This window comes from Opisthorchis viverrini (genome assembly GCF_000715545.1).
Source record: "Opisthorchis viverrini unplaced genomic scaffold opera_v5_366, whole genome shotgun sequence".
NCBI classification, from domain to species: Eukaryota; Metazoa; Platyhelminthes; class Trematoda; order Opisthorchiida; family Opisthorchiidae; genus Opisthorchis; species Opisthorchis viverrini.
In genome coordinates, this window is record NW_008752019.1 from 78,273 (window position 1) to 101,154 (window position 22,882).

The window sequence follows — 22,882 nt, forward strand, 5'->3', positions numbered from 1 at the left end:
ATCTATATATATATATATATATAATAGCTAAGTATACTTAATGCAAACTTCATCCGAAACGCAATTGTGGAACTTCGACAGGCTGAATGAATTGTAACCGTCAGAGAAACCAATCCCTTTGCGGAACAAACACCGCTTATTCCAGAAATGTTCGTCCCTTGGCAGTGGGACCACCACATAAGATTTGCCAGTCAGCAGCACCTATTGGCCTGGACTGGATCCAGTAAATCGCGCAAAAACGAAAACAAAACTACTATCCAGAATTGATCGTAGTGTGAAGATATGTAGTAGTTTTCAATTGACATTTCGCCCTGTCAGTCAGGCCAATCGGCTCTAAAAAGTCGAAGAGCACTGTACAGTGGTTGTATCCCTAGTGGGAATCATTAGGAGTGTGCATCTCACGAAACTCAGAGTTCCGAATCCGTGACCTTCCGGACAGTGGTTCAACACCTAACAGTTCGACCACGAGTGGCTGAACAGCCGTGTGGCTAGCTCCCACTATCCAGACGTTATCTAAAGCATGATCTCAGATAACTCCACGCGAACATTCTGCCTACGAACATACTGATGCAACAACACACTGTATTCAACCAATGACCAACCAATGTATATTAAAGTAAACTGGAGGTCAAAACACTCAGACCAAGTATTTTGTATCATCTATCATGTTGACAATGAAATTCTCCACGTTTATTATGTCCCCATTTGTAGCCCCCGCCCCACTTTTGTGTTTAGTGTGTATATATGAACTGACGTTTGTTCCTCCTTACCACTTCACCCATTTGGCCTTGAGGTCATCCGGCCATTTGTATCTGACTTTGCACGTATGACTGTCGCACGTTGGAGCCTGTTTGCTCCCTTGCTTTGCACTTTTGAAGTCCAAGCGGACTGTTTGTTTTGGACGCGTATCTACTGTCGAGGTTTGTACAAATTGTGAATTTCTCTTACCCTAATAGTACCGCATAGAAACCCAGCTCCGACTTTGTTTTGCCTACCCGGAGGTTCTGGTATTACGCGTCACTCGAAGATACCGTTCGACCGTTACATAGTCAAAGCCAGCAAAGATGAAGGATTTTGAATTCCATGAGCCAAATGACGCATGACTTCAGTATAAAGGCGACCTGTCCTTTCAAGGCTAATCCTCATCACCTACACTAAAGTGGCCAGTGTCTGATTCCCAGCTTGAAAACCTACGAATTTCACCAATAATGAGAGCAAAACCTTACCTGAAAGTAGTGGAGCCCAAGAACCACCAGACCATGGAGAAATTTATTAGTACATACTTCCTACTGCAGCAGACAACGCATCAACAGCGTAAAAACACATAAATTTGAATATCGCGTCAGAGGAACAGTTCATTCTACTGTTCTGATGATTCACCGTTGTATCAATAAACAAAAAAAGCTACACAAATTTAAGCCAGAAACTTCCTAAAACCCTCAAATTTGTCACTACCAACGGTTATGGGCGATAATCCATGTGGCCCTCGGCAAAAAGCAAGGAGGATCGCCCGAAACGGTCAGGAATGTACGAAAGCACCATGGCACTCATTTCAACAGTCATCCGTTTCATACGGAGTATTAGCAACAGTGACACTCAACCCAAAATCATGCGACAACAGAACGATTATCCCAAAATGGCGGGTCCTTATTTTATTACTCACCAAAGCTTGCAACAAAGCTGTCAAGCCTAGAGAACAGTCCAACATCCGACGTAGGCTGTCGACAGTCTCATCCATATTGTATTGGCTACCTAAAGATTGAAAAGCCAGTTTTCTTTATTTACACAAGGTTCAGGAAATACTGTCCTGTCTGGATTACAGCTCCTCCTTCGAATCTTTCACTTCTAACGCAATTTCAGCGGCAAGTGGGGCATTTTGATGCCTTGGTCTCCCGCTATTGAAATGTAGCTTCCCGCTTTGGTAATGCTCCTCAAAACTTGATTCTTCGATCCCGTGCCTCCAGAATGCAATCGAGTTCATGGCTTAAAATTGGAGATCCAAGGTGTCCACCTAAGGCCACAAAGCTAGAATCCTGATGCTTCAATAATCCAAATGCGATTTACGATCACGAGGCAAGCGCCGAACGCGTCAGGAATAGACTAATATATGCACCACGGTAGTGCAATCATGTGCCACGGTGTGCTGTCATATACATTCAGAAAGAGTTGGATGAAAGGAGCACGAAATCTAAATAAAACTGGCCAACTCACCATCTACAATAGAGAGAAACCGGTTCTTTTGTGTGCTCAAATCGACCGAGGACGTGTTGACTGCCATCTAAGACGAAGGAGATAGGCGTGCATGTGTGACAGCAACCACAAAAGGTGGCATGGCAACGTGTGACTGCGATCGACTAGTTAGACAAAAACTAGTAACACGCGGTTGCTTGTTGAAATCTATAAAGCGGTGGGTTTTTGGCCCCCAGCTGTTGCGCCAGAACAGCGCTGTTAGTTTTTGTTTTCAGCTTATGACCTGATAAGGGATCAGCTGAAAATTTTAGTTAAGGTTCTAAACGGAGGACAATAATTGCTATTCTCTGACGATGCTGCAAAAGAATGAAATCGGCACCGGATGTCGTCATAAAATGAAGCGACAATCAGAGGGGTTATCAAAGAACCAAATCAACAAGAGAAAACAATGCTCATGAAAAATTGTGTACGCACACCGAAAATAAAACAGACTTCGCAGAACGGTTATATTTCGATTCGCTTCGAGAATCTACCTAGGTATAACACTCTCAAACCGATGGGGAGTTGCAATTTATATCTACATGGTCGCTTCCTGCTACCGGCTTGTTGCCTTAATTTCTACCTAGATATTAATCTTACACAACTGAAGCTTCAGCTCTCACAATTCTGTTAACTCCAGACGTTGTACATGACACATCTGGAATAAAGCTAGCACAATCAAACTTATGCTCAAGTATGGCATTTGAGTTCAACATTTTATCCCGGTAATGTTACAAAAGCAAAGCACTCACTGATCAACCTAGCTTAGTCAATATGGAACACCACACATCAATGGCGTGCAACTGGTCCCCAAACGACCAGCGAATGAGACAACAGGGTTCTACATCAAAGAGAGGTTCAAATTCGAAAGTGTTAATATGTTAAGTACAGCTTATCTGCGCAATTTAATGAACCTCGCGAATAGCCTATGAAGACTATTCCGAGTTAGCCATGACATGCTGTCCGAAGCATTCTTATCACCAGCACTTAAAGTGGCTACCAGTGAAGGGGAAAGTCCTTCGCTGTGAAATCGCTCATTAGGAAGCATGAACTAACTGGTTACAAGTAACTAGACACGAAAGTAAACATCTTATCCGCACAGAGTTTGAAAAGTGAATATTCTCACACACCCCCTAGAACTTTCCTGGACATCCACCGACTGTTAAACAACAGTAGACGGACACTGCAAAGTTGTTTCATAAGTTCCGTAATAACCTTCATGTTCCATCAGATGCCGGGGCGGAGCTTGGAACCAGGCCACAGACTATTCGAGTGCTTCATCAGTAACATACACCATCACACCAGGACCCGCTCGTGGCCGAACGGTTAAGTGTTCAAACTACTAATCGGGAGGTCGCGGGTTCGAGACTCTTCGGAGTTTCGTGAGATGCGCATTGCTGTTGATTCCAAAAAAAGATGAAACAGCTGTACAGCGCTCCTCGGCTTTTCAGCATAGATTGGCTTCACTTACAGGACGAAATCTCCACAATCCATGTAACGTATTGTTTCGCAATCAGTGCACTTCTGACGACACTCTCAGGCTGTATGGATGGTGCGTGTCAGTTCACACCAGGACTGCGGTCGCTATAGCCACATCTATCGTCAACATAATCAGAGACAGCAACAGCACTGTTGACACTAACGGTTCACTGACGCAGAACTGCAAACTTTATAATATCACATTTTAAGCTTTAGAACGAAAACAAGTGAAAGCAAGAAAGCATTTGGAGAGCTCACAATACACTCACACACCCAGAAGTAGGGGAATATAGGGACTGGATTAGGTTCAGAAACTTCATGAGAATACCCTATTGAGCAAACGAGTAACAGTACAGAACGATCCACAGAATCCAACGAAGCCTTGAAGTCAAGGAATACCAAGATTGAGTCGTCAGTACATATGGCGTTGCTCTAACGCCTGAAGGAGCGTGAACATGTAATCCAAGCAGTCTCTACTCGGTCGAAAAATTCTTGATATTCATCATCATCACACCTCCAGACACTTGGTCAGGCAATCTAGATAGAAACTGACAACAAGAACACCACTGACATCGATTGGCGGTTGGACCTTGTAATGTCTCCAACCAGACACTGAGGATCACGCGGTCCCCATCCTGGAAGGCGAGTAACACCGACAGCACCCAAGCGTTTCGTAACCTCCTTCATACCCCTCTGCCAAGTTGGAAGGTTTGCCACCTCTCCGCTTACGCCACTCTGAATTGTGCATGCAAAACGGAACCCTCTTCGGCGAACGATGGTTCGGCATACGCAACACATGTTCCAACCAACGCAGCTTCTGGTGCTGGACACATTCTTCAACGGAAGTACCCGTTACACAACCGAAAACTCATTTTCTAATTGCCTCGTTACGGATACACTGACGCCAACCCACCCGAGCTATTGTTCTGAGACGACAATTGTAGAACACCTGAAGAAGTCTCAGTTCCGCTGCTAAAACAGGTCAAGTCTCACGGACACAACAAAACAGCCCGCACTGTAGCTTGATACCCATATCTCTTGAGATTCAGGGATACACCACTCTGGCGACGTGTCTAAAATTAGCAAACGCGACCCGAGCCTTGCAGATTCGTGCATTCAGCTCACCTGTCACACCACAGTCAGAACTAATACAACTTCCAAGATACATAAAACGCACCATAACTTCCAGTGCCTATTCCTGGCTTGTAAGTGGCGCGTTCAGTGACTGCACGTCAACGAGCATGACCTTACACTTTATAGGTAAAAAGCGCATACCAAAGGACTTTGGTCAGTTCATCCAAGAACACCCGCGCCTTCTCCTCCTCTTCGAAGATGAGAATGCGCACTTCAGATTGACGAGGTTTCCTTCACAGGATATTTGAACACAGGGTTTCGGAGGCCTTCCAGCGTTCGTCTCATTATTTCATCGATCTTGATATTCACGAGTCAAGGATGCGCGTGCCGCCGTCCGACAACGGAGAATCGGTGACGCCAGACTCGAACTAACAACTCTGTGGTTCCTACATTCACTGCGAGTAACCTATATCAAAATGGGTACTATTATCCACTTACTCCAGTTATCACAACGGTCTCTTCCCTCAGATAGACCCAAATAGGCTAGACAGGCATTGACCAAAGGCCGTCAGGGCGAGGATCGTGATTATGTTCGAGTAGGAATATATACACTGACACTTCTGAGGTTGAGGGCAGTTCCCTGCTCATGGTCCAACTTTTGTTGAAGGGGGTAAAACCGGAATGGAGGTAGCAGGTGGTCATGTGAGATGTTATTCAAAGTGTTGTGCCAAACAGTCCAAACGTTCTCCTTTGCCGGATATCAGAGACCTATTCTGTTACCTGAATGTTTCGCTTTCAACACATTCCAGAGATCCAGACGATCGAATTCCCATTTCTTCGGCCTTTGGGTCCACCGAGCTTCGCGGTGCTCACGGACACCTGGCGTCGAATGAGGCGTTGGGTTGTGGTTGCAGCCAGGAGGAATCAGCTGCCCGGTTTCAGCAAGGCCACGGTCCTATTGAGATCCCTATTTGGAAGAGTTTGGCTGGGTCCCTGCTCTAAGAACTACTCTGGGTATCCGTTCTCTGTGACCGTTATTATCCGAAATCCTACAGCCGTTTTACGAGCCACTTCTGAAAGTTACGTTCGATTTCTCGGTTGAGTAGCTTCTCAAGGGCTGAGCGAGGGGTGTGCCTCTTGTGGAGACCTGGAAAGCACAATGGAAAGCAGTAGCGCACAAGTGCATGGTTAGAGTCCATGCTACTGTCCCATTAGAAGCGACAGACAGTGAATGACCCTCGCTGCCGGGAACCGACACCAATATGGTTCATTCGGATTCGGGACTGTTTCGCCAGGGGGGGGGGGGGCGACAGGTCGCCAGACGATTTCCACTGTTCCGGAAATTGGCACTCCGAAGGAACAGCCTGTGATCGGCACACATCCGAAGCAAGCGACCTACGTTGTCCGTGAGTCACCCAATATAACTCAGTGGGTTACAGAGGCACACAAGCCGTCACATCATGGTAAGGTCCATTTTCCTTGTGCATTTATTGCAGAAAAATTTTGACCCTGTTTAACTTTTTGCACTTTTAGCATTCTAATACGGGACCAGAACGCATTCGCACAGTACCTGGTTGAAAAACTGGATGAAGTGCTTCGAATCAGTGCGGTTAACGACAGATTTGAACTGATTCGGTTGTGTCAACTTCTATTTGACTCCCTTCAGCGCTGAAGTTCGTAACGAAAACCACTGCATTCAGTCAAACACTACGTGTCACCTGACCCCAAACTGAGAGTAAATCTGCACCTTTGGAATACGCGCCCATGACAAGCCGCCTGCCACACGCAATTTCGCATGCAGAATAGCACTTCTCAATGAACCAGGATTTAGTGTAGCACACGACCATGCCACTGCACTTTACAATACAAGCTGAAGTACCTGAAGCAGCATTTTAGTGCATGCGGTGTGAACGCGCTGACACCAAATTACACGACATGAAGACGAATACCATTATCCGTGCCTGTCAAGTTCGGTGTAAAACGACCAGCCACTGAGTGCTTGACTATATCACTCCGCAACTATAATGGAATTGTGCTCGTGCACTTAATAAACCGTAAGACTATTTAACATGATCGCTCGTCTATAATAAAGCAGTTAAAGGACAATCAACATTAGTTTTCGATTTTTTTACCCAGAACCAAGGGTTCGGGAGCGACTGAAGGGGGAGTCCTGTCGAGGCTGAAGTCTTCCTACTGTACCGCTCAGACGGCAACTCGCTCATTCGGCGACCACAGAAGTAGAATCGAAAGCATGGATGATGATATAGACAAAGTAATGAAGGTGCCTGGACATTGAATGAAACCCCGATGGTCATAACGCACGGCAACGGTAACTCAAAAGACCTAACTTCGTTAAGTTACTACTGATCGTGGGTTGGAATGCAGACGGACCTCAATATGACAACCACGGTCCTCGACCAAAGTTTCACAGATTGACCGCAATGAGGCACAAGAAAACAGTGTTGTCAAATTACGGGTTTAGGTAACACACATTCCAGCCATCGAGTTGAAGGCCCGAGAGAATGTGTTCATCGGATCACTGGCCACTGACCAACATGGTCTAACGGATTAGGCGGGTGTTACATGGACACTACCAATCAAAACGGATTATGGTAGTACATCCCAGGATTCACGCAACTGTTGGTGCTCACTTCACTGCGAATTAGCAAATCTTAAAAAGATAGTTCTTTTTAGAAAAACGAACTGCAGAACGACCCCTCACTTGTTGTCACTGTTTTACGGATGGAAAGGAATATTATCGGCTTGTGCACATGAAAAATTTCGGTTTTCAGCGCAACCGCTCGCACAGTTCTGGTTTCTAGCCGTGGAATATGGTCTTTACAAGAGGATATATGGGGACCGGAAGCAGATAAATCTACTGAATGACCAGCTTCCCAACTTCGTCAGCCAGGAAATGCAATCAGAATCTGAGGCGTCCGGTCCAACTGGCTGCGTAGATGGGGCACCTAACTTGACACTAAGACAGTAAAACAATCGATGATCCAATTAATCACAACTAAATATGATGCGACACGGATTTGACTTGTGGACGGCCTCCGGAGGGTTACCACCGAAAGCAGCGTGATGCGGTGATCCGTAAAGGCCTAACAATCGATCATCATTTCTGAGTACCGTTTGTACAGAACAACTATGAAGACGACCCATTGTACCTTAGTAAATTGCGGGTGTAAAGAAGCAGTTTCTCCGCCGTTGGACTGAACCTTTGCGAGGCAAAGTCAGATATATTTACTCACCCATACCGAAAAAAACTCAGTCAACAATCATTGCTAACTTAGTGCGACATAAGAGAAAAGGTGTGTAGCTACTCAAAAACTGGGCAACCTAAACAATTCGCCCGACGTGGCCTTTTTGAAGAAAGCAGACTGTTGCTTAACAAGGAATTCACCAAACGCTTCCCGAACTTTTCTAGAAAAGATGAACGGCGGAAATCGTCGCTGTCGTAACAAGCTTTAGAAAGCTCTCAACAAATATCCAAGCTAAACTTACATCACGCATTGTTTGTGGCACACACTGGCCTATTGGAAACCAAGGTACACAAAACTAAAATGTGCTGGGAAATGTGCATGCACTATTTGAAAGCAGTCTGTTGAATAAACCCACCCAACTGTGTAATAGGGATACTCCCTCGGTTGGTGACGAAGCATTCGCAGTCCGGTTGCCAAGTTTAGTAGCAAGACCAACAACCAATCGTGGAAACATCGTTACGTACATCGACGACTTCGAAAAAGAGAAAGCTAATTCTCTTGCGCACAGAAAAACGGTCGTGCCAGACTATGAGTGGCTACGCGAGAAGACGTTGTGTAGATCAATCGCTGTGGTAAAACCAGTAGATGCTTAAGGCTGTGGCTGATCTTCGATGTACTGAGGAAAAAAATCGTTCAGTTGTAGCACCCTTTCGGTGCCTAACTGCCATGCCACCCGAAGGCTGCACGAGGGCTGGGATACTGCCAAGTCGCCCAAGCCTAGGCTGAGGAACAGTCGAAATTTACATATATCTTGAACCACCACAAAATGTGAGAATTACTGGAAAGGAGTACATGCGTCGGACACAGCGCTGGACTTTCATCGTGCCCATTAGTTCAAAAATTCTCATTCGAATAGAGAGAAATACTTCTTCGAAATCGCTTTGCAATTTGCACACAAGCTTGTTACTAGGATCCCAATGAGGTCTAAGGAGTTAAGCCATGTTGGCTCACTCCACAACGAAGGAAACTGTTTCCCGATGACCAATCATCATTTGCATATCGTCCTCAGTCGTCTACACCTACTCAACGAATAAAACCAGAAATGGATGTAGTCATCAGTAGTAGGGTGTAGTCATCAGCAGATAAAAAGTGCTAAGCAAAATCCGTGTTCAGTGACCCAAAAATGACGCTCATTGCTACCACAGAGACTGGACCTTATGGTGGCGCGACAGTTTGCGTACTTGTCATTGGAAGGCTCACTGATCTACCCAGAAATCCTCGTACAGTTTGACCAGTGGAGAGAGGTTTGACAAACACAGGCTCCTGGCCCTTCAGGTTTACAACTTGTTCCCGAAAAACTTATGCTACTGTGGTAGTATGCTACCCCCTCCTGCAGTGCCTTACGGTCACGATCTTGAGGAAAAAGTGTCGGTTGGGAGCCCTAGTTGTCCTCCATCTAAGTTTGGGCACCCTGACAGTATCCCAGCCCGGGTACAAACCATAAAAAACGCTCGAAGGCCGGTATAATCACCTCAGTTACCCGTGTTCCTGCACACGACGTAGATTTACCTTCAATAGCTTTCCTCGGAGAATACAGATCGGCTATAGCATGGGTTGCCGTAAGTAAATGATGCCGTGATCCAAGTGCTCGTTGACACTACCGGACGTTTACCCGGGCTGATCACTGCAGTCTATTGCAAGCTTCTGAGGAAAAAGCGTGAAACGACTGACTTTCCAGTTCCTGTAGTTTTAAAAGACTAGTAAACAATCACAACAATCATAATGACCCGGTTAAAAGGGTTGGGAATGAGACTTCCGAAGATGACACTGATAAACATAACGCTCAAACAGAAACACTTGAAATAACAGTCTATATAACGCAGCTGGCATCCGTCGCTATACATTCGCATCTAAACTCCCTTAAACCATAAAAATATTTATTTACGATTTTTCGCTGAGTCGTTTGACGAACCAAGCTCCCGGGGAATGAATGCCAGGGCGACTTCTTAAAAAATACACTCTTCGTCTAATCATTTAGTCATTTCTCACGAGTTCTCATGAAGGAGTCTTACCGTGTCGCACAAGTGACTTGGGATAGGACGCCACATCCAGAATCGCAAATATATCCAAACTGAAAGTTCCCGTGGCTAGCCATACGGAAGATTGGAAAATAGGACAGTGTTTCGAGTACCTTCAACCGCAATATTAAGGCAAGGAGTGGGTTAGGGTATGACCTGGTAAGCCAAAGCTTCTCATACTACCATCAACAAGCACGGCAACCTCAAATACGACCGTATGTAGACCTTTCACAAATTATGAGCTGAGCGTCATAAGTGTTTGAATCAGTGTGCATCGTTAAACTCACACGACAAAGTTCGACAATCGTAAAGCGAAATTTTATGACTCCGGAATCCACGAAATTACAACATACATACCACCAAAATCGGTGAAGTACAATGCCCTGCATGGTTTCTAGCCACGCGCACGCAAGATCACGTCAGGAAGGCACGGTTCCACAGCACTCAACTTGACTGCTGCCATCCTCATTCATTTTGTCATATCATAGCCTGTTCCCGGTGAACAGTTCGCCAAAACCCGTTTCCGGCTATAAAAACACTGATTCGTAAGCGACTACCTGCTTACGCACCACTTCGTTACGCACATACGGCCGCCAGCTAATCCTTGCTATACAACGGGGACGTCTACGAGGCCTTCTTATGGCCTCGGATCGAAGTTTCCAACCACTGAACTAAGACCCTTCTTGTAGTTGATTTGTAAACATCACCCTTTTGTTTCCCCGGAATTCACCTCTGACGCCACAAACGACTCACCTGCTATGATATGTTAACGGATCACCTAAATCAGGCTCTTCATTATAAAGCCTATGACACGCACAATAGCAAGCGAAATTCTGAAGTTTGACTGTGCACTCTGAAACCGAATAATGCATGACGAAAAACGGGAACACTGACAGTCCGTTCAGAAGTTCGTGGGTGGAACAAAATAATGTCTTACGCATAATCCACGTTCACATATCTCTCTCCAGACGTGATTTCGATACCTAGGTTCATGGCCCCTTGGAGCGGGTATCCCACGATAGTCTGTGAAAAAACTGGCGACCTGACGAACTTCATTTGTTGTGAGCAGGCATTTGAATGGTAAACCCTACCCCGACCAGAGTCGTGGTGAAAAAATTGTTGCCAGACCAAGCATATTTAAAAGAACCAATCTATCCACACACTCGCAGGCTCCTTTCATATAAAAAAATCCCTGATTGTTCCATGGCCGTATACCTCATGTTGCTCAAGCACTTGGCGTAACGTAAAAATATGGCCGGATTTGCGTCTTACGAGTCCAAGTTAGGCGTCGCGATATTAGTGAAGCCGAGGTCCAGGTTGCGATAGGTATGAAGAGCCAGATCTGAGCACGCGTACGAACGTCAATTAGGCCGATTCTCTGCAACAAACTACCGTTCCGAAATAAGTACAATCTAATCAAAGCGGAACGTAAGATTCCTATTCACTTTCCGATAACACTGGTAGATGGCGCCCGATGACGCCTCAAGTAGAAATTCATATTAGCGCATGTGGACATACAAATCACGACGCAAACGAACGGATCTGATAAAAAAATAGTCACAGGATCCCAGTAAACCGGTATTGAAAATATTCCACATACCGATCTTCCACTGACGCACTGAAGTATTCTGTCCCCTTTCGCAATTCATACGAAACGGCCTCCACGTTCCTGACTACACTACCCTCTCCAATTCTTCGGAGTTTCTGGTCCCGCCAGGCCTCTGTCCACACAGACCAAAAGCGTTCAGCTGTAGCACTTCCGGTGTCTAGCTGCCATGTCACCAGAAGGAAGCACACGGGATACTGCCAGGTTGCCCGAGCCTAGACAGGGGAAGTCGAGAGGCGAAGGTGGGATTCGAACCAGGGACCTTCCGGTCAGTAAATTCGCGCTCTAACCACTTGGGCCATCTCGCCCCAGACTACGTTGGAGTTGAAAACTAATTGTCGCTTAATGATGTTCTGAACCCCGAGAGAGCACCTATCATCAAGAAGTGATTTAGACCAGTCTGGAATCTTGTAGCTTCCGCGTATGCTCTCGGAAACACTAGTTTTCTGCGTCACGTATAGTGGAGGTTATCTCATTCCAGATGTCTTCCCAAGAGAGGCACCCCGTGATGCATTACATGGTAAGCATCGATACGTTCCCTTAACCAGCGGATCAAGAAGACTTCCTACCCTTAACCGTGATGCTCGTTTCTTATGCTTACCGGGTAAATGTGATGAATACATGCACCGAACGAGAGCACGATATGAATCGACCTGTGTATCTCACAACGACCAGCAGTCAAGGACTGAGTCAGGCCGTCGGTAGCTGATGGCTAGGTGGTCAATTTGGCTTAAGGGCTCGCTCGGAAGCAGGGCAACCCAAGTTGCACGATACCCACTGCATTAAAACCCAGTACTACAGAGAAACAACAAACAATATGCAAACGACGCTAACCACTGGCGCTGCGTTTTGCGTCCAGACTAAACATACCACCAAAGGGTGTCTCGGTTGAAGCACTTCACATGTGTACCCAAACTTGCAGTTATGATTACAAATGAACTCTTTATGGTAGACAGGAGGGCGGATGGCTCCTTAAGTGTGCCTACCGAGGAATCGACGCTATGGTTAGTTGGTGAGTAAATGGACACGACAAAGAGCGTTCAGTACTTCGACCAGTGGGGTCTTCATGTTAGTTGGACAATACAAAGTCAGATGTTTAAAGTATCCAGTCGAGTAATGAAGCCTCCGTTCGCGAACTGAGGGCTTCCCCAAAACCAGTGCAACCCGCTGCAGCAGCTGAGGAATCACACAGAGATCGTAGTTCATAGGGTGTCGTACGCGCAATTGCTACACTTGGATCATGTATTCAAACCCCGCAGATACAGGTGTCGATCGATAGGGCATCCAGTGTACGCGCCAGGGCACCTCCATGGCCCACCTCTACAGGGTTTCGCACACTAACGGTTTCAATAAAAACAGGAGCTCGAGGCTTGTATCGCGGATGCAAGGGCGTACATATGAGCGTGAGCGTGCAGCTGGTCGATTCTTTAGGTGGCTGAGGTGCCAAGAGCTGAAATCTACGGAGGAATGAGTATCAAGTGGGACAGGAGTTAAAAGATGATGAGATATAAGCAGGATGTAAGCTGTCTACCGACAAGATGTGCAAGTGCTCTTTGATTTGAATAGCTGTGGTGAACCGCCGGCAAGTTTGATTGTATCCCTGGGAGGGAAACGTTAGGTCACACGACATATAAACAACAGTGGATTGGAAGCTTGCCGAACAGAAAGCCACAATAGTTGAACGATTAGACTATCCGCCTTTAGATGAATAGTCAGGTTGTTTCACCTAAAGAGCCATTGTTCTGACACTTCCTAAGCCGCGAGCTTGAAATTAAATCGGATGTTTATAGCAGTAGCGAAGAGAATCACATGCAAAAACAAATCACCAACTGTGCGGTCAGTTCAGCGGAAGGCCGCTCCGGAGGGCAACGGGCCATAGGTGTCTACCAAAAAGTCGTGTGGCCCGTCCACTTGCACCTAGCTAATGACCTCCAGTAAAGAAAAGCCTAGCGCGGCTGTACTTCTAGGTATCCGACCACACCTTTCTCGAAAATGACGAGTCCCTATCCACAATCCTGCTTGATTCCAATTAGTTTTGTAAGCCACCAAAGGTACGTCCTACTAGTGTACGTTACGTTTTCTTGTGAGAAACGGTGCCCAAAGAACATTGTGAAGAACGAGAACCTAGTTGCCAAGAGGGATGGTGCCAATTTCTCAAGTTCTCGATTTCTAACAGTTGCACGTTTGAGTCGGGTTACAAACTAGTCCACTCAACATGGAGCCGGAAAGCCTGCACTGGTGCCCAGTCACTGTTACTCGTGCATTGCCATTAAGGAAACACACGAAATACTCACCATACCATGAAAGTAAATCGCCGATATTTTTATAATCCACTTCCAGGTCGTTCTCTCTTATTCGCTTCCATCATTCAAGCCTCAGTTGGAAACACATTGTGACCTCAACTGACTTATTTGTGCCTGAATGGCACGCGTTTACGGTCAGCTTATTTCTGGTCTCGTTGTTTAGATTTCAGGTTAATTGTTCCAAAAAGATGGATTCAGTCGGGTGAGAGTACAACATTAATCGGTTGTATTCTCCGGCAAGCATGCCTGCATAAACTGATTGAGCTCTGATCCCAGAGAACAACCGGTGTCCAATGAAGTTTTCCGACGACGAACGCATTGTTCCAGCACCTGGTTGAGTGAGTTAATCGGTGGCAAATGGACAATGTTTTCGGTGGATTTGCAAAGATGACTAACTTGCGGACCAACCAAATTATTCTTCTAGTGAACGGCTTCAAACAGTAGTGGAGGGACGCGAGAAACCCTACTGGCAGCCATTTGTATCCGTGAAGCGGGCTCATCCAGTGGTTGCCGACAATGCGGGAATATGAGGACACAGAAATAACCACCCGTCTTCAAAAAAATTTCAAATATAGGTACCTAGTTAGCACAAAAGCAATATTCGGCTGGCACTGCGCAAAAACCGTCCATTGAACTTGACCTTTCAAAACTGCGCTCCAAATGATTTCCAGTCTCTCTCGAGAAAACTGAACAAAACCATGGTCTTCTGTTCGACCTGGAAGGCTCTCCTCTGGGTCGTCAAAATTCACAGGACTAGTCAAAAGCATATCCTAGAACAATGCACATATAATGATAAAATTTCAGACCAAATTGCATAGCAATCATTGCAAAGAAGGAATGAAATTTGGAAAATCGTCGCTAAGCAACACAGAACCGCTTCATATTTCACCAGGAATGACTTACTTTATACATATCGTCCAAAGCTTTTTCAGTGTCAGCAAGGCTTTCATTCAACTTGCTGAAAGTGCCCAAGCGGGAGTCTGGATTCACCATCGCCTCGTGCAGAAGGAAGTGGTTAATAAAAGCAAGTACGATCGCAACGCTAAACAGAGGAAGCGGGCGAAAGGCAAAGGAATACCGGTCAATCGTGTATGTACTAACCAAAAAATTCAGTACTCAAAGAACTAATGCAAAATCCCCACTGGTGCTTAGGGGTTAGCTGACATCAATCAATACTGGAAAGAGAAGTTTGACTGACAAAAATCCAAAGTTGACGGTCTATTAATTGCTAGACCACTATTTTTTCGTGAACGAGATTCAATGTAATGGGATTTCCGATGATACCATGCGGGTAAGATAAAAGTCGGTAGAGAAACAATTCCTGAACCATCTACCTAAAAAACACCGGTCTACAAGGTTTATCCACCGAGTGACCAACCAGTCTGGGATTCGGCAACTTGGGAAAACATCTGTATGTACACAGTGGAGAAACCGACTATCAAATTTCCTGCAGTGGCACAACAGCCCCATAGTCAGGTAATGTGAACAAAACGAACCTAGTGCTATAAACTATTCATAAGGTTGCTGAAAACCTTTCGAAAGCCCACGACCGGTCTTGCCCTTTTTAGGCTCATCAGGCAGGCGCAGCAGCTGAATTTTCGTCATCAACGAGACTTTCCTATCAATGTCCGTTGAATCCCATAACACCTACGTCTTGACTGTTTTAAAATCAGATCAGTTCCTTATGAACCATCTGCTCCAGCAGGAAGGTGTGGGAGGCGTAAAAGCCTACTCCACAAGTGACCTAAAACAATTTCTGTGGAAGGTGAGACTGTATCGACTCATCGGAANTCATCAACGAGACTTTCCTATCAATGTCCGTTGAATCCCATAACACCTACGTCTTGACTGTTTTAAAATCAGATCAGTTCCTTATGAACCATCTGCTCCAGCAGGAAGGTGTGGGAGGCGTAAAAGCCTACTCCACAAGTGACCTAAAACAATTTCTGTGGAAGGTGAGACTGTATCGAACTCATCGGAAGAGACCAACCAAAACCATGTGAAAAAGGACATGTGCAGCGAGTCTGGTGGAAGCATCGGAGTAGCAATGCTCAGGTAATCCATATGATTTTTAGGAAAAGGAGATCCCCACGACAGATGAGCTAATCACGATTCAACATGTACTTCACATGCCAGAAGGTCGTCTGCCTATCTAAGCTCTCTTTCCCAACCCTTTGCCAAGTGGAAAAGTCCGAGATGACTTGGCAACGAACTGTAGAAAAATTTGTCAATAAATTCAGCCGAGTTTACAACTGTGGCCTCCCTGGATGGCGTCCCAATTTAGCAACGGTGAACGGCACTGGCAGACATGGCTCAAACGATCAGTCAGCGGCGATTGTGCATCAAAGTCATCGCCTTCCCAAAGTAGCTCCCCAGTCTTTCGTTCTCTCAGAGCAATATACAACGCAAATTAATGCTTACGCAAAGGTCTCCGGTGCTCGACTGTATCTCCCAGCTCTCCCATTTTCCGGTGGCTGGAACTGCAGCCAACGTGCACTCAGTACATGTTGGATACCTGATACTGAATGACCAGTAACCTGACCCGTAGAGGGTAAAAGAAATGACAGTGGTGTTTCGATAATGTCCGGAGGGTTACGGACTAAAAGGTAAGTCCTAATTGGTAAGAGCGAGCATTATAGCTGGGCGTTTCTCGCTCTCTCACGAAGGTTCTAGCGCGACCTTGTGGAACATCATGTGATGACCCCATAAATACATTTCCAACAATCTTCCTCTGTTCCAATAAGGTGCTGTCTAAAGCTACCGTGCATTCGGATAATGGGCGGAGTAGTAAGACCGACAGAGAAGTGGCACCGCCACCAGCAAGACACAACAGATGATTTGGTAGATATTGAGTGTAACCCTACTGCGCCAGAATTCAACGACAGCCAAACTCCTTTTTAACATAGAATCACTCATTTTGGAACAGGTTTTTTAGAGCATCAGACAGATGAATTCACACCTAGCTGAGCCTCTGCCGTCAGGTAGGCGACAGACAACGACTCAAAGATGACCAAATGCATAAACGACACACACCCAATAGGCTGTATACCCCGAAACAATCAGGCGGGCCAACTGGTCCGCTGAGCTAGGGTTGGCACCTAACCGCTGAAAAATTTTAAAGCGCAGATATCGTCCAAGAAAAAGATTAAATTGATGAAACGGAAAACAAAGTGGAGTGATCAAAGGCAGTTATTTTTTGGTTGCGCGGGTAGTTTTGAGGATGGCAGGGTATGGAGAACAAAATTCCAGAGGTTCAGACTATCCAACAGACTGATAAATACATCCAAGTCAAAAACAAGCACTGGATCCAAAGGTCTGCGTGGGAAAAGCACAGGGTTTGCTGCTTGAAACACAAGATGGTTCAAAACGGGTAATATGGATGGCGTGATGAGATGTGCGAAACGACACAGCAGCATGGTGAATGAGAAACTGTGTTGAAAAGGGATTCGATATGGATGATCAAGATGGAGCGATGCAATGATGTAAACCGTAACATACTCTAATAAGCGAATCTACGATGATTCCAAAAGCAGATTCACCAGGTTAGGTAGAAATATACAATGACAATCGAACGGCTGTTGCACACATCAGCTTGCTGAGCAACATACTGATAACTTCCATACCTGATAACCGAATTGAGATGTAATATTCCAACACTATAGCGCCTTGATACATTCTGAATACCTCTGCAACCCATGCAATGCAGATGGAACGTCCCCAACCTGGCCCAGTAGGTGTGGCAATGGCGTGATTCGGGAGTTCCTTCTAAAAAGCGGGTTGGTTATAGTCATAGGAAATGCCGAGAGAAACGTGGAGTCTCAAGAGAATCAATAAATTGTCATCAACTAGGAAGTCATTTTTGCACTGTATCACATCGCTTCTGCCTGCGTTTCGTATTTTATTATACCATTTTGAATGGACGTTGAGATATGCTAGGAACTAGAATGTCTTCATTGACATTCCGCTCAATATACAGCACAACAATATACGGAAAAACTCACAGCTGAATCGTAACGATGATGACAACACAAATGGTGTAGGCCACTCGCCTACACGGATCTTTCTTTGCATCCATTTGGTGCACTCGACCACCGCACCTGCCACAACAACGGGCACAGCAGAAAATCAGACCAATCAAGGGCATCAGGATAGCGAATAAGAGGCCGATGACAACGCAGACACCAAATCCCACGTAAGAGGTGACAACCTAAATGGGATGAATTTACGGTGAATGACTGGTGAGTATCTAGAACCAATGCAGCTGATCCGTGAAATTGGCAAAACAATAAGCAATCTTAATTGAATGGTCCTCGGAATGAACAATAATGATAGAACAATCGATTTTGACATTATTAGGGGGGTCAGAGTGACAATAGTCGAACCACCCCAGATCAACAGTGCCACGACCTTCGTGTGTCTATTTCTGTTCGCAGGTTATGGGCGCCATATGAGCCTCGTGTGACTAACTGCGAACAAGACGCTCAAATAGATTGCACAAGGGAGAGGTCGCCTTCATTAGACTTATCGACGTTCGCGTTAGCAACTCAGCAGCCATCGCTCAGGGTGCTATCAAAACCTATGCTGTGAAAAGCCTTTCTCGGTGGAACACAATCATCATGTCTAGGAAATTGAGATCTTACACCTTTATGACACCTTTATAACCAAATCTACACGTTGGAGGCACTGATGACATGGTTTAGCCTACGCGATTACCGGACTGTCTACCCCCGGGGAAAAATGTACATTCCGAAAAAAAACTCTGAAACTTCAATCTTTCTGACAGAATGTCCATATACAAAGATTTTTAAACACTGACTAAAATCTATGCTGCATAGAAAGTATGGATCGGACCGTAGCAGTGTGTACTTTCACCATATAGATGTTGAAACATTGCACTGTATCGCGGTTTGTAAAAACCCAACACTATCCTGCATATGCGAGATATTTCAGCTTTCATAAATTCCGGACACTTCGGCTACCTATTGTCTCGGGGACCACAACAAAGAAAGGATTGTTTGTAATGTACTACTCATAAGGTTGCTAAAAATCCATCGACAGCCCACGACCGGTTTCGCCCTTGTTGGGGCTCATCAGGTAGGCGCAGTTTCCGGGTTTCCGTCAACCTTATGTTCTACTTGAAAGAAAGGACTACAATCAATACAGGCCGAAATCTCAGTCCCACCGTGGTTCTTCTTTGGAAATTGATGGACTAGAAGGCTCCAAGTATCCCTTGGGGTTCAGCTAAACGTGCACATATCACCATTATCAACCACAATACATCAAATGCACACAATTGTACTTAATTGCCATACATCTATGCACTCATATACGAATCCACGCAGACCCAGTTGTAGTCTATAATCAAAAATGTGCTGACGTACCATCGACTAAAGGTTTCAGTAAATTCATACAATGAACCAATGGAGCCCCAACTAACACGACCGATTTGGCATTCATTATTGTCAGGTAAAACGCTCACTCCAAACTCGACAACCTACATTCCCCTCCAAAAAACACGCACTTTCTTGATCATGCATATATATCCAATCCTAAAACAAGATCTGAAAGAACACCGAATATCGTTTAGGAAAAAATTATCTGGTTCGCGAAACACACTGGCCTGCACCCCGTTCAGCTGTTGTATTAACGGTATTTTCCTCAGCTCAGTTCACGGTCTGAGCCTCCCAAGCTAGCGTTCACGTCAAAACAACCATCAAAGGTGCCCAAGGTCTATTAATGCCCAAAACGAAGTCGAGAACAGTTGCACAGCGCTTCGTATATATAGCGTAAGCGGTTAACTTTCTGGAAGTTCTGAGGCGTTCTGGGTGCGCCATTGGCAACCGGCATTTGGCCAATACTGGGTCACGATTGGCTGTTGGGTCCAGATTTCTGACCAGTCAGATCTCGTCTTGATGCCGGACCGGCAAGCGTCCCGAATTCTTGACCGATCTCGTGCGGGTCAGGCTTACTGGCCGTAGCAGCGCCTAAAGACGTGCGGCAAAGCGGGATCCGTGTGGAATTCTGCCTAACAGCTGTAATACCTCTTCGGTGCCTAACCGCTATGTCACCAGAAGGAATCATGAGGGCTGGGGTGCTGCCAGGTTGTCCAAGACAAGGGAAATGGAGAGGCAGAGGTCGGGTTCGAACTACGGACCTTCCGGTCAGTAGATTCGCGCTCTTACCACTGAACCACTTTGCCCCCTATTCGCACCCCAATTTGGTTTTAATCGTAGACTTGTAGCTACCCTTTCGCCACACACAGGACTGTACAGGTCACCAACACTAGCTAGATCACGATCTGTCTTTTTTTCTTACACTCACAAATCACGCCACAGAATCGTGACTCACTTGACTGCACAGCTCACAGTCAAGCCCTTGATCCCAACCCTACACGTACAAATCACGACACACAAAGGTGACTCATCTGACATCGACTGTCTACCGTCAGATAAGGTGGCAACAAGTCATGTGCTGACACCCACACAAACGCAAACGTTCCTACATATAGGATAACAGCACAGCGACACAACACAACTCCACAGAGCTTCGCACGTCGCCCAGCTCGGAGCAGAGCAACTCAGGACTTTGCGGCGCTTCACTCACGGATATCCAGGACTACGTGTGGCTGTTACAACAGCGAAGAAGACACGAAACCTGCATCCGGACTTACAACAGGATTTATCAAACTGTACCTGCAAAACGATAAGTCCCTTGTTTGCATATATACCTGTTGTAATAATTTTACTCAACAAGCAGACATTGTTAGTACTCTCCGTTTTCTCGTTCATACAACTAGTTTTCGGGTTCTAGTATAGCATCAACAGACTCAACTGAAAAATTGAATCCATCATTTATGGTCATCTTCGACAGAATCATCGTTGACAAAACAGCCATTTCAGTCATGACACCAAGGCTTCACTGCGATACAACCACAGGCTTTTTTTAACTATACATAAAGCCTAAAGATGAAAGGACGAGACGAGTGGTTGCGAGAGCGAAGGCTCGTTGCTTGACTGGATAGCGGTTGATAGTCTCCTCTATGTAATTCGTATTGAGACGTCGGTGAATAATTCTCACAAACGGTGAGTTGATCTCTGTCTGTTTGAACGCCAAAGATGGATTGAATGCTGTCTGTTTGTGTTAAAAGCGAGGTCACAGGCAGGGAGGACCATATGACCTGGCGCCTTTACCATCACCATTGACAGTACGACATCAGTGTTCAACACTGATGCTTCGCTGCCGTACAACCATGATTTATTTGAAACCCCAACTGTGGAAAAAAGAAGAAAAGTGGACTGGAAAGGGACTTAGCCATAGTCTACCACCATTATTCTGCATGCAACGCAACTCCAGACACTGACTCAGGCAATCTGGATAGAAACTGACAACAGGAACGTGAACGATATCAGCCATATCTTGCAACATCTCCAAACAGGCGTTGAAGACGTTGAAGACTGTCAGAAGAACTGAGCGTCGGGGGTCGAAGAATAATTTCGAAGTGTCTACGACCGTGCGGGCAAAGTTAACCGCAGGTATTGCAGTCAAAGCCAGTGGGTTCTGCGCGGACTAGTCAGCCTTCGCGAATGAGCCTACGGATGTTAATTGCAACGAGACGGGATGTTTACGCTTGCCCACCCTACTCGATCCCCTAAGAGATCACAACAACTTGAGCGGGAGCTTGTTCAGTTGCAAGTTATGGTGGTATCATGAACTGATCTCACTTGCGAAAACTTGTACTGAGAACGGTACATGAGCATGAGTTTTTGACACTCATGCCATGAATATTGTCTGCTTATTGTTATAATCACCCTATACACTAGTATAGAATCTTTTTACGTACATTTCAGCTCATCCACGCTTGTTCCTAGACAAGTAGAACGATAACTTAGACTCTCTTCTAATTCGCTGCCGGACACCTTCTAGACGATTCAGTTTACTTGTCTTGTGACACAATGGATCTGCAGATGAAGTCGAACGCTGAAATCACCGATTTCGTACCCTAGACACCTTCCTGAGATCTGTCGAATCTTCTAAACCCGATAAACTAGAAGCTCTCATCCACTTTTGGGATCCGCTGGTATACAATCACATTCTTGATTACACCGAATATGAACCTTCGACTGACGCGTTACGAAGATTACACGTCTGCCTGAGAAACGTTATACATGCACATTACCACCTTAAGTCTTACCAGCTAGAGAACGGACAGGAGATTGATCAGTTCGTACGAAAACTGAAGTCATTAGCCAAAGACTGAGCTCAAACCAGCATCTGCAACCGAATGTAAATATGAATGTGTGCGTGATGCTATAATTGACGGCCGGCGTCCGCTTCCATCCGCAAGAAACTTCTAACACACAGCGAACTCACTCTGGACCAAGCATATCAACTCGAGTTGCAATCATACTAGTAACGGACGTAGATCCTAATCTGCTATTTCACAGAATCGTGAACCACGTGTCGAACCTACCACTGCACCCTTAATCATCATCAATAGCATGACATCAGCGCTACTGATGCTTCACTGCCATAGAGAGTAACGGTAGACTACGGAAAATCATCGAAGTAATGGTCCGCGGGGAAAGTGCGTCCGCTGGGAATCGAAGCAGGGCTGCCCGCGTGGCAGGCGAGCATACTACCACTAAACTACCGGCGCAATATCCGTTCAAATGTGTTATTTCTGTGATCATGATAGACATCCCCGTCCAAAGTGCCCCGCTCGAGAAATCGTTTGTTCATTAAGGTAAACGCGATCACTTTCACCACGTATACCGCTCAAAAAATACAACCATCATCATCATCATCAAAGACAGCAACATCAGTGATGCCACTGATGCTTAACTGCCGCACAACCATAAAGTTCGTTTACTTTATATATATATATATATATATATATATATATATATA

The 22,882-nt window shown here is 45.6% G+C and overlaps 1 protein-coding gene across 1 annotated transcript in view; it reads right to left on the reverse strand.

Moving 5' to 3' along the window:
• The window catches only part of T265_10374 (hypothetical protein), a gene marked incomplete at both ends in the record, with an annotated part of 68,216 nt that overhangs the window by 38,179 nt on the left and 7,155 nt on the right, over positions 1-22,882 (reverse strand). Inside the window, 3 exons of the mRNA XM_009176730.1 lie at positions 2,212-2,278; positions 14,879-15,017; positions 17,977-18,182. Of these exons, the coding sequence (XP_009174994.1) occupies positions 2,212-2,278; positions 14,879-15,017; positions 17,977-18,182 (412 nt within the window). The remainder of the gene's footprint in view (positions 1-2,211; positions 2,279-14,878; positions 15,018-17,976; positions 18,183-22,882) is intronic.